The sequence below is a fragment of the Balaenoptera borealis genome, assembly GCF_965194805.1.
Source record: "Balaenoptera borealis genome assembly, chromosome: 3".
Taxonomy (NCBI): domain Eukaryota; kingdom Metazoa; phylum Chordata; class Mammalia; order Artiodactyla; family Balaenopteridae; genus Balaenoptera; species Balaenoptera borealis.
In genome coordinates, this window is record NC_138866.1 from 84,708,099 (window position 1) to 84,721,297 (window position 13,199).

Genomic DNA, 13,199 nt, shown 5'->3' on the forward strand with positions numbered 1-13,199 from the left:
GGGAGCCATTGGAGACTTTTGAGCAGCATAATGACATGATCTCCTATATTTCTTGAAAGAATCACTGTGGCCTGCCATGTTAAGAAAAAGAAAAGACTATAGGAAACAAGGCCTGAAGCAGAGGGAACACATGGGAGTTACAGCCATAGTCCGAGGGAGAGATAAAAGTTGCTTGAGCTTAGCGGTGCATTGGTAAATGTTTACATGCTCTCTGAGGGGGAAGAAGGGCCCTGATTTGTAACGTTGTCTGATTTCATGGCATAAGTGCTCCCGCCATGGTGATTTCAAGCTACCAATGTGCTCTCGTTGAATGTGGAGCTGGGAAAAGAGGTGCACAGTCAGCTCTCCTGAGCCAGCGTGAGCCAGCTACAGCACACCGCTACTTGAACTTGGGCACCTTTAGCCCGGGGTGGGTTTGCAAGGGGGTGTCCAGGTTTGTATCCATTTCTTAGGGTAGATGGAGGCTGTACCACCTTTTTGGAAAGAAGGAATATGGAGAGGGTTATGAAAGGGAGAGAGTCAGTTTATAAAGTCCATCGTGCAGGAGCCTTGCAGGACAAGCCTAGACATTGGAGGCCTTGCAGGAGCTCTGGACTCTCAGATCCTTTGAACGTGGAGCTCAGCCCCAAACCTCCCTGCAAACAGGAAGCTGGTTTGAGTTAGAACATAAAATAAAACCCAGCTGATGCCCCTGAATGTTTTTCCCCTGCTCTTCCCCCTCCACAGAGTCAAAGGAAACTGCCTTTTTTTCCCTTGGATAGCTGCTCAGAAATCCAGAGGAAGCCCAAAACCGTAAATCCTTTGAAAATCATCCAAGTTTTGAGCCCAGGCAAACTCCTGTCCGTGGGGTTTCCTAGCCCGGATGTCTGCTCCACTGTGGAGAGTCCTAGGAGGAAAGTGACAGAACACAAAGATGCCAGGGACCAGAGATGAATCCCATGCCCAGCGGGGAGAGATGGTCCTTAGCAGGGTTTCTCAAACTGCAGCTTCCAGGCCACTTGTAGGTCATGAAGTCAATAAAGTGGACCATGATCAGAATTATTTTTTTAATGAAATAGAATATAATAGAAATTGGAGTTTATCACATGCAATGAGAGTACGTATTTGTCTGTGAAACTTTTATTTCAGTTTTATGAGCATGTATGTTTATACTGGATCAAGATATAAAATGTGTCTCTTACGATGGGCTGTGGTCAAAAACGTTTGATAAACACTGGTCTTTCGGGTCTGCGTAACTCACATCTCCTTCCTGCTTTAGATTGCTGTTGAAAACTCCAAGTTAGTTCCAGAATTAATTCTCTGTGGAACTGGATCATCTACCCACAGAACACCTACTCAAATTCCTGTCAGAGAGAAGGCAAACTGAGAACCCACAGACTAGTCTGATTCTTTGGGACCAAAGCTGAAGCATAAGGGAGGGATTGATGCAAATATGAATCCAGAGGATTTGCCTGAAATCAGATTAGCTTGAAGAGAATAGGAGTTGAGTTGGCCTTTTAGCTCAGTGCTTGCTTTGGTGACCTTTCTCATCTATGTGAGTAATGCTGGCCTCAGGCTCCTCTTTCTCTCTTCTCTGCAGTAGGCAGTTGGTGCAGCAGGAATGTTCCTGAGTACCCCTCCCTCGGGGATAGCCAGAGGCACAGTGCCAGGATAGGGTGTGGTGCCCTGAACTGAGTATCTCCCGGACTTCCCCAGGGTTATTTTGCGCTCTCCAGTTAGTGTGCAGTGCTCAGCCCTTTCAGAAAGGTGACTGGGTGCCGGAGAAGGGGGAGGGGGTCATTAAGCTGAGAAAAAGTGAGGAAAGAGGCATAAGTTAGGGCAGAATATCAAGAATGTATAGAGTAAGGCTAAAGTTAGTTTAGCCCCCGCTAGGTTTAGTGCCTCAGAAAGGCCCAAGGGTAGCTGGCACGTTTGGTGCTTGCCAGGTGGTTGTGGGTAGGTGTGGTGCCCTTGAACTAAACTGCCTCTGTCAGTGAGTAGACACATGTTGGAATTCCTGGTCCACGTCCCCAAGAAGCACAGAAGACTCTTGGGGACCTTCCAGGGTAATAGCTTTAACTACAACATCCCAGGGGACTTATTTTGGTCTCTGGCCACCTCAGGGCATTTCTTTCCAACCTAATTCAAACTAAAATGGTCCTTGGAGATAAGAATTTAAACAGGCCCTCTAGGAGCACTTGGAATTCTCCAGTTGGGAGAGTAAGAGAGAAGGAGAGATCCTAAAACTACTGTAATTGACTCTGGGCTTCCCCTCTCTAGATACTGGCCTGGGCTAGGAGCAGACCACAGTGCCGCTGATACGAACACCCCTGAAGGGTTTCTGGTTCACATCGCCCTCTTAAGGCCCCCAACACTCTCTTAGCAGAGTACACTCTAGCCTGTTTACATGGCCATTCTGCATTCAGAAGCCCCTCTGTCTGAGCCAACGAGGACCGAGGACATCCCTGAGGAGGGCCAGCGCAGGGAGTCCGGACAGTGCTAGAGGAGACTCGACCTGGAGTGACATGCAAGACGTTTTGTAGCAGTGGGTGAGGAAGTGACGAGGTTACAGGGCAGTCTGAATCTTACATGGGATCATCTAGCAGAAAGATCAGGGAACTAATTTGAGATTAGTCCGGTGTGTTCCAGGGCCTGCACACAGTGTGGGGTAACAACAGTGATGAAGAGAGTGATGGTGAATGTCTCCCATGGCCATGTCCTCTCAGAATCTCTGAGCACTTTTACGTATGTTTCCCTTTCATCTCTGTGGGAGTTGTGGCTTAATAATAATTAGAGTACTCTGAGCGTCTGTGCTTTGCAAAACACGGCATTAAGCCATGTCTCTGCCTCCTAGGCTTGGAGTCTGTTTGAACTGGCAGACATCTGATGGAGGGGAAGAGTGTGATGGAATGCACAGATCAGGGATATTATGAGTCACCTAATTGATACCTAACATTCTTCTGGCTCTTGGAGATCAGAGTGGCCTTTGTTTCATGCCTGCCAAGGTACGAAGATCAGTGACCTCTCCTGAGTCTCATAGACCCAAGAGGCCAGTCTGGGGACCCAAGACTTTATCTTGTAAATGGAGCCTTCCTGGATTGGGAGAGTTCTTGTCCCTCTGTGGCCATGAGCTGAGCTTTAACCACTTCATTTTCTTTTCCATGGGCCTAGCAGTTTGATCACTGTTAAAAGCTGGCGCTGTACACTGGCTTTTTCCCATGTGATCAGGGGGCCTATGGCCAGATCAGGACCTGGATAAGTCAGAAGACAGGGCCATCAGGAAACAGTCAGCGTGGAAGAAGGTCCTGGCTACCTTCAACTCCTCCTTCCCAACCCCACTCCATCCATAATATAACACTTCTCTGTCTTGCTCCAACAGGTGACCTTGGAGAAGGTGCTTGGAATAACAGTGTCTGGAGGCAGAGGACTTGCCTGTGACCCCCGATCGGGTTTAGTTGCCTACCCCGCTGGGTAAGTGTCTTGGAAGTGGTCTTATTGCATGGAAGTTTATAGCTATGCTAAACCAGTTGGAGTGGGCAGGGGTTTTCTGGTATCTTCTGGGAGATACATCCAGGTTAATGTTTTGGTGCCATTTTTCTAAATGAGATACGGGGCCACATAAAGGCTCTTTGTTGACTGTTGTCTTTGTTGCCATCCTGTCCTGCTTTTTTGGCCACCCACACCCACCCACGCATACAGATTCACACTTTGTATTCACACAGCTCCCAACACCATCTTCAATATCTTTAATATCTACCTTTTAGTCATTTTTATTTTATTTTTTAAAATTAAAAGAAAAATTTATTTTATATTGGAATATAGTCGATTTACAATGTTGTGTTAGTTTCAGGTGTACAGCAAAGTGATTTAGTTATACATATATCTATTCTTTTTCAGATTCTTTCCCCATATAAGTTATTACAGTGTATTGAGTAGAGTTCCCTGTGCTATACAGTAGGTCCTTGTTGATTATCTATTTTATATATAGTAGTGTTCGTATGTTAATCCCAACCTCCTAATCTATTCCTCCCCCACTTTTCCCCTTTGGTAACCGTAAGTTGGTTTTCTAAGTCTGTGAGTCTGTTTCTGCTTTGTAAACAAGTTCATTTGTATCGTTTTTTAGATTCCACGTATAAGTCATGTCATATGATATTTGTCTTTCTCTGTCTGACTTATTTCACTTAGTATAATAATCTCTAGGTCCATCCACGTTGCTGCAAATGGCATTATTTCATTCTTTTTAATGGCTATGTAATATTCCATTGTATATATGCACACAGCTCCCAACACCATCTTCAATATCTTTAATATCTACCTTTTATTTGTTTTTTGTTTTTTTTTTTTTTATTTTATTTATGGCTGTGTTGGGTCTTCGTTTCTCTGCAAGGGCTTTCTCCAGTTGCGGCAAGCGGGGGCCACTCTTCATCGCGGTGCGCAGGCCTCTCACCATCGCGGCCTCTCCTGTAGCAGAGCACAGGCTCCAGACGCGCAGGCTCAGCAGCTGTGGCTCACGGGCCCAGCCGCTCCGCGGCATGTGGGATCCTCCCAGACCAGGGCTCGAACCCGTGTCCCCTGCATTGGCAGGCAGATTCCCAACCACTGCGCCACCAGGGAAGCCCCTTATTTGTTTTTAAAAACAGCTTTATTGAGATGTAAGTCACATACCGTACAATTCACCCATTTAATATGCACAATTCAGGGACTTCCCTGGTGGTCCAGTGGTTAAGACTTCGCCTACCAATGCAGGGGGTACGGGTTTGATACCTGGTCGGGGAGCTAAGATCCCACGTGCCTCATGGCCAAAAAACCAAAACATAAAAAAAAAGAAGCAATACTGTAATATGTACAATTCAGTGGTTTTTAGTGTATCCACAGAGTTGTGCAGCCATCACTACAGTCAATTTTAGAACATTTTCATCACCCCAAAAGGAAACCCTACACCCATTAACAGTCACTCTCTGTTTCCCCCCAAGGCTGCCAGCTTTTAGGCAGCCACTAATCTATTTTCTGTCTCTATATATTTGCCTGTTCTGAACATTTTATATAAATGGAATCATATTTTTTGTGAGTGGCTTTTTTCACTTAGCATAGTGTTTTCAAGGTTCATACATGTCGTACTGGGTATCAGTACTTCATTCCTTTTTATGACCGAGTAACATTCCATTGTATGGATATACCACATTTTCTCTGTTAATCAGTTGATGGGCATTCGGGTTGTTTCCACTTTTTGGCTGTTATGAATAATGCTTCTCAGAACATTTGACTACTCTTATCACGTTAAGAGGTGTCAGTGCCATGGAAGAGAGGAAGGGTTCCAGCGCTGGTGTTCTTCTTTCCCTTGCAGCCTTTTCACTCCTCTGCTCCTACTGATGAGAAACCCCCAACCATAGCTGCTTGAAGCTTCTGCAGAAGTGTTTCTTTTGGAGGCTTGGGGCTTTTCCTGCTTCTGGTTCTCTCTCTCTCTCTCTGTTCTCTCTGGTTCCCTGTTCCTTGCTGCTGGGCACAGGGACGTGAAAATGGGAAGGCCACTGCTCTGCCTCTTTCCCCACCATCAACTTGGGAATGCCGAGTTCCCTAGTGTGATTTTCACAGCAACTCCTGTAGTTTTTGTATCAGATATATGATTTCTTTTTAGTTTTATCATCCCTACCTTTATCAAGAACGTTTTCTGTGTCAGGCACTTTGTTAACCATTTACAGGAATTATTTTATTTAATACTCAGAGCAACCCTATGAGGTTGGAGCTGTTTTCATCCCATATTTTAGAGGAGGGAAACTAAGATTCAAAGAGGGTAAGCAGTTTGCTCTTGGTCACACAGCTAGCACGTGTCTGTATTGGGACTCCAACCCAAGGAGTCTGACTGCAGAGCTCTTACTCTAAAATGGCACGAGGTGGAGGGAGACCAGACTTGCTGCTTATTTTTAAAAGCTGCTTTCCCCTAAGCTGTTTACCTGCTCTTCGAATGAGAAGAGCCAATTTATGGGCAGCTCAGTCTATGCCAGGGACCCTTCTGCCCCTAGGTTCTGGGGGTCTGTCTCTTCTGAGTGGCCCTTTGGCATTTGACGTCTGTGGTAGGGGACTGTGGGAGCTGCACTGACTTTACCCTGCAGAGGCTGAGCTGGCCTCCTTCTCCCCCTCCAGAAGCAAGTTGATGAATGATCTCTATTGCTGGATACCCTGTATAGTCTGCCTCCGGGGAATTCCACTCATGCCTGCCTCGGCCCCGGGAAAGCCAGGTTCCTTCTTGTTGGAGGTGGGACTGGAGCTGGATGTGGGACGGGCTGGAAAGGCCTGGGCTGCTGCTCTGTGCGTGCTGAGTCCTGTGTCCCTGCTCTGGGGAGTGTGGAGCCCTGGTCCCTCTCTTCCCCATCTGCCCCAGACCCCAGGCTGGGCGCCTTTAAGGGTGTGTGCTTCTGTTTTTGGGCAGGTCCCAGCCTGGAGTTTGTGCCTTGGGGGTCATTATCCTTCCAGGTGGTGTACGGAAGCTTCCCTGCTGTCACCTCTAGTAGGTTTCCTGAATGTGTTTGGCTTGGGCCAGCCTTGGGCAGTGCCCTGATCCACTTCCTGACCTTTTGATTTCCTAGAACTTGGAGTTCTCTCTTTGCAAATGGCCCTTTTCTGAGTGTTTTAGTTTTGCTCTGTGCTAGAGCTCCCTGATGTGCTTCTGCGGTATCTGGGGGCCACCAAAGTCTGTGTGAGCGAAGCAGGCTCTTTCCCTCCCCTCTGTCTTCCTTCTCTTCCTATCTGGTGATCCCAACCCCACCGCCCATCCCCCACTCTCTAGTTCCTACTTCGCTTGTTGCTCTAGGAGCAGTTCAGGTATCCTAGAAACAAGAAGAGAAACAAAGCTCAGAAAATTCTCCCAGAGGCCTAGAGGCAAATATCAAACCAAAACAAAGTTTTCTGAAAGGAAATGAAACAGCTCAGGGAGGGTGGGGGTGGAGGAGGATGTGTGTCAGGCAGAGGTGGGTTGAAGTCTCTGGGTAGAGACCCCCTCGGTTTTAGCACCCCCTGCATTTCTTCTCCAGAGCTCTCCCTTTGCTGTTGTTTTCCCACAGGAAGCCCACCCTCACCTGTCGCATTTTAAGCCCACTGCCCCAGGAGGCCAAGCTGGTCCCCAGATAGCTTTGAGGCACTCAGTTTAGTTGAACACCCATAATTGACTTGGGCCCCTTCCCTGGCTGGCTCGGTAGCAGGTTCAGGGCCTTTAGAGTCCAGCACAGCCCCTGTTGCCACTGTGGAGTCAGTCAGTTTGGAGAATGGGTTTCTCTTGACCCCTAATGCCAGGGTGCAGGGCCTGGCCTGAGTGCAGAGCCTCTGTGCAGAGCAGCTACTGGCGTGAGAGGTGCCCTATGCAACAGCCAAGAGGAGACCTCTTGGTGGTTTAAGCAGGGAGGAGGAGGTGAAACCCAGCTCTCCTGAGAAGGCCCTCCATTTACTCAGCGCATATTGGAATTTATGCTGAGATCCAGCTCCAAAGCTTTGGACTGCACGTGAAAGCACAGAGTCTCCTCCTGGACTGTGTTCTAGTGGCATCTGAGCTGAAGGAGCATACAGCTCCCTTCTTCCTCTCTGTGGTAAGCACTGTGGGTGGGGGGTGGGGGGGTTGCCGGGGAGTACGTGGAGTGGTGGAGAGGTCCGGTGGACCTAAGGGAAGAGGATGCTTGCACTTGGTGCCCTGATGGCTGTGAATCACATGCAAGGGTACTCACAGGCACCAGTCCCCTCAGTGCCTTTTCTCCTGCTTTCCCTACAGATCTCACACCTAAAAGTGGGGCCCTGTAGTTCTTCCCAAGACAGCTTGTTCATCGATACAGTCATTCATTTGTTCAGCAGATACTTGTTGAAAATATACTTTGGACCAGGCACTGTTCCAGCCGCAGATTCTATATATACAGCAGTGAATAAGACAGTGTCACTGCCTCTGTGGAGTTTAAGGAGGGGCAAGCAGACAGTAAGCATGTGAACAAATAAATGAGCAAGGTGATATCAGAGAGTGGTAAGTGTTCTGAAGAAGTAAACCGGGGTGATGGAAAAGGAGAGTAAGTGAATACCTGGGAGCGGGGTGGGGTGGGGCTACTTTAAGACTGGCTGGTCAGGGCTCAGTGGGAGGTAACATTTGAGCTGGTGTCTGAGTGACAAAGAGGAATCTATGTGTGAAGATCTGCGCTTCCAGGTGGAGGAGACCTCAACTACAAAGGTCCCAAAGAAAGGAGGAATCAATTCACTTGTTTGAGTAGCTAAACAGCAGCCATGGTGGCTAGACCATAGTGAGTGAGAGAAAGGGGGCTCAGACACTGCTTTTGGACCTGGCTTGTGAGTCTTGCAGCTCACAGACATCTACCTCTTGTACCAGAAGGGAATATGTTCAGAGTCCTCTGGACAGAGAGAGGTGTACTGGTAGCTCTACACCAGTGACCACGTTATTCACTGGGTTATTACTGCCAAGTCTTTTCTCATGCCTTTGATGGGGGGGAGGGGTGTGTGTGTCTCATAGAGCATCCCAGAAACAGAGATGCCAGTGGGTCTCATGGGCTGGCCTAAGAGGGTTACTTATTTGGAAGGCATTGGGTTCCATGTGGGTCCTGAAGAGGACCACAACCAAGGATGCCCTAGGAAACGTCCTAGACTCATTATCTCTTAGAATAACTAAAGCTGTAAGATTTCCCCTTTGGGAGTGAATCTGGAGGGACAGTTGGTAATTCCACACCTGGAGGAGGACCCTAATGAGTCACTAGTATCCTGCAAGTCCTATATGGGATACCGTAGTTGGGGTTCCTGTTGCAACTGCTGAACCCCTCGATAGCCCTTTCCTTGTTATTGGTGCCCCAGAGAACCCTTCAAGAAGATGGCTAGGAGCATCCTGCTGGTTACTTTGCATATTATTTTTTTCAGTTCTCACAACAATTCTGAGGCATAGATACTATTATTCCTGCTTTATAGATGAGGAAACTGAGGTTCAGAGAAGTTAAGGAATATGCCCAAGATCACACAGTACGTTAGCAGACAGGTCTGCCTGACCCCAGTTTTCTTATTCTTTCTATCATCACAGTGTCCTCGAGCATCAGTGAGTCCTAGAAGTCTAAGGTTGGACAGAACTGTGGACCTGCCGTGGGGCCTGCTACTCAGGAGGTTCCTTGGGAGTTAGGGCTTTGAGATCTGGTAGCTAATGATTTAAAGATTTATTCACAAATATGTATTGAGTGCCAATTTTCTAGGCCTTTGGGATGTAACAGTAAACAAAATAAACACTACTGTCACAGAGCTGGCAGTCTTAGTGATGAATATAGATCTTCTCCCTTCCCCCAAAGTAAATTATATGGAATATTATAGATTGATGTGTGCTTTGGAGAAAGTATAAGCAAGAAGCAGTGAAAGGGGATAGAGAATGTGGGGGTGTGGGGTTATAATGTTAAGTAGGCGTACAGGGTGATGTATGAGCAAGGCTTGAAGGACCTTTGGTGTGCCTCTGTGAGTCACCTTCTGATTTTTCTTGGTCTGAAAGAGGAAATTCTAAGGTGCAGGGTCCCTGCTCAGACCTTCTGTGTCCTGCTCCCTGTGTGTGTTTCTGCATTCTTTGCTCATCCCAGGGTTCATTTGCTTCTGCCTTCTGGAGGATGGAGAGTCATAGGAGGTGGATCCTGTGGGAATGCTGGGCTCTTGGTGATGAAAGCAGGCCTGGACCTGTCCAGGGACGGGGGCTGTCGAGGGCTTGGCCCTTCCTGGTTCAGAGAAGTTCCTGGGCAGTGGGCCCAGCACCTGGTACGGGTGCTCCACCACATGACTCCGGGGCTGAGGCCCCGAGAGACTGAGGCCTCACTGCTTCCCTATGAGAGTGAGCAGAGTCCCTGTACCTGTACCCTGGGGTTCTGAATTACGGGACTCAGCCGGTTGGGCCCGCCCAGACCTGTCATGTGGAGGATTGCAGCCAGTACTGCTGCAAGGGCACGTGCCAGTGACTGCCTGCTGTGCTGGCCAGGGTCAAGGGATGCGGAGACCAAGGGCCAAAGATTGACGCAAACTGCACCCCACCCTTCCCTCCCTAGCAGACTGAGAAACTTGCTCAAAGGTCAGAGAAGACTGACGAGGCTCCCACATCAGTGTTTTTGAGGTCTCTTCTCTTGGGAGGACCTCAGCAAGCTGGGCACAGGGGGACCTTGGAGGTCTTTGCCAAGTTCTGTCTTCACCATCTGCATTATTGTCCTCACAAGTGGAGCTGTGACCGAGGGTTGGTCTCTTTTTTCCTCTTTCTCTATGTTGGAAGGTTTCCAAATTTGAATAATTAGAAGTAAAAATTTCAGCTTGGCCTACCTGTGTGTGTTTCCCTCCTCTGCTTAACTCTCCCATGCCACACATGAGAATTTCCAGGCTACACTGGGGGTGGGGGTTGGGAGGTGTTAGAGAAGGGAGAGGTTGCCTCAAAGCTAGTCATCCTCTGTCTGCATTGTCTTTTTACACACACCTGCTGCTCTCCCTCCTTCTTCCGCCATGGAGTCCAACCTAGGGGAGACAGGAAACAGAGGATGCTATGGCCCAGCAAGACTCAGAATTTATGTGCGGTGACTTGGGGAGTGTTCTCAGCCGCCCTTGAAAGGCCACCATGCTGCTTCAGGTTTAAAGGAACCCTCATCACCTACTTTTTCTGGATTTGGAATGTGGCTGTCGGAATCTGCATCAGTTCATTTCAAGTCAGATCAGCTCTGAGCTGAACCCCTCTGCTGTGGTTTATCTGGAGCTGATCCGAAAGCTAGGTAACCCAGCACCATTCAGACTGGAGGCCATCACCAGAGAGGATGAGCCTGCAGAGGGCCGCCTTAGCCGGGCGGCACAGATAGCAAGAAAACGTCAGCTCTCCCGAAAACTTGGTGGGCTTTGCGTGATGGTGGCAGGCCTGGGGGTTATCATTTTTCACACACTGAATAAAATATTAAAATCTAAATATCTAGATCTATGAACTTTGAACGATAACTGCTATAATTTTCATGTGCCCTGTTATGATTTCCAAAGATTCTGTAGCCAGAATCCTTTTTCCCTCCAAGCGCCCCAGTCTTCTCTGCCTCTTCTCAGAGGCTCCTGCCCTGGTGCTCTGTGCGTTAGGTCAGTGTGCTTTCTGTGTTTGTCTCTCCTTTTCAGCTTCAGTTTTCTCTCCTTTCTCCCACTCACTCCACTCTGCTTTTCTGAGAGCACAGCTTCTGGAATCCTGACTCTGTTTTGCTTTAGCTGAGAGGCCTTGAATAAGACCTCTGAACTCGTTTCTCCACACTGAAGTGAGGCTGATTCTGTACCAGCATCACAAGCTTGTCGTAAGGATTAGCCAAGACCAGACCTCCAAGGTGCTTAGCAGAGTGCCTGCTACACAGAAAGTGCTGGATAAATGGTAACTCTTATTATTGGGCCCACTGTGTGAAGAGCAGTAGACCAGTTATGAAAGGAAGTGAAGGCCTTCGTGCTTAGAGTTCATTGAAACTCTCGCGTGGTGCTTTTGAACTTAGCCAGGAGGTGTCACTTCCATTCTCCTTCTGTGCTTCTGTGCTGCTGTCCTAGTCACTTGAGGTAGTTTCTCCCTCAGCATTTCCCCCATCCCCTCCTTGCTACCTTCCAAGCTTATCATCTCCTAAGTGGATGAAAATGTAGATAGTTTCTTTCCCCAGGCTTCACCCAGCTCTCCTTCCTTGGCTGCCTTCCCAGAACTTTAAAGGAAGCCTCCTTGAGAGTTTTTATCATTACTCAGACCCTAACAGGACTCACCTCCGTTTTTCTGAAGGAAAAACCTGACGCAGTCCCTGAGCACCTTGTTCCCACTGCCAGGAGCCCCTTTTGGCTCCCTGTCCGTGCTCCAGGGGGAGTAATCGTAAGATTTGCCGTTTGTTTGGCTCCCACTGTGTGTCCAAAAAAAATTATTTGATCTTCACAGAAGTCCTGAGAGCTTGATCCTAGTGGCTCCTTTTTTTTTAACATCTTTATTGGAGTATAATTGCTTTACAATGGTGTGTTAGTTTCTGCTTTATAACAAAGTGAATCAGTTATACATATACATATGTTCCCATATCTCTTCCCTCTTGCGTCTCCCTCCCTCCCACCCTCCCTATCCCACCCCTCTAGGTGGTCACAAAGCACCGAGCTGATCTCCCTGTGCTATGCGGCTGCTTCCCACTAGCTATCTATTTTACATTTGGTAGTGTATATATGTCCATGCCACTCTCTCACCCTGTCACATCTTACCCTTCCCCCTGCCCATATCCCCAAGTCCATTCTCTAGTAGGTCTGTGTCTTTTTATTTTTTAATAAATTTATTTATTTATTGTTGGCTGTGTTGGGTCTTCGTTGCTGCGCACAGGCTTTCTCTAGTTGTGTCGAGCGGGGGCTACTTTGTTGTGGTGCACGGGCTTCTCATTGCAGTGGCTTCTCTTGTTGCAGAGCACGGGCTCTAGGCACGTGGGCTTCAGTAGCTGTGGCATGTGAGCTCAGTAGTTGTGGCTCACAGACCCTAGAACGCAGGCTCAGTAGTGGCGCACGGGCTTAGTTGCTCCGCCGCATGTGGGCTCCCCCCGGACCAGGGCTCGAACCCACGTCCCCTGCGTTGGCAGGAGGATTCTCAACCACTGTGCCACCAGGGAAGTCCAAGGTCTGTGTCTTTATTCCCGTCTTGCCACTAGGTTCTTCATGACCTTTTTTTTTTTTTTTTCTCCTTAGATTCCATATATATGTGTTAGCATACTGTATTTGTTTTTCTCTTTCTGACTTACTTCACTCTGTATGACAGACTCTAACTCCATCTAGTGGCTCTTTTTTAACAGATAATGAAATAGGCTTGTGACTTACCCAGGGTCACAAAGCTGTACATGGCAGAACAAGGACTCAAACCCTGGTCTCTGACTCCAAAGCTCACAGTGTCCCCACTGTCCCACACTGCCTCTGAGGATTTGGAGATCCTCGGTGCCGCCTTCCATAGAAGACAGGTGGGGCATGCAGTAGGGAGGAGAGCTGGGCCTACAGATACCCCAGTAGACCAAGCTAGTGGACCAAGGGAGGCATTCATCCATTCAATAAACGGTTCTTGAACAACTGTGATGGGCCAGACTCTGCTAGGCACAGGAGACAAAACAGTGAGCAAAACCAGGCTCAGTTCCCACCATCATGGAAGACACAGTCTGGTGGGGGAGGCAGCAGTCAACAATAAATATCCTACTGTATAGCACAGGGAACTATATTCAACGTCC

General features: G+C 48.2%; 1 protein-coding gene across 2 annotated transcripts in view; it reads left to right on the plus strand.

Moving 5' to 3' along the window:
* MAPKBP1 (mitogen-activated protein kinase binding protein 1) overlaps positions 1-13,199 on the plus strand; it is a 56,509-nt gene that overhangs the window by 24,056 nt on the left and 19,254 nt on the right. For both annotated transcript variants that reach the window (XM_082387797.1, XM_082387798.1), the window contains exon 3: positions 3,359-3,450. In XM_082387797.1, the coding sequence (XP_082243923.1) occupies positions 3,359-3,450 (92 nt within the window). The remainder of the gene's footprint in view (positions 1-3,358; positions 3,451-13,199) is intronic.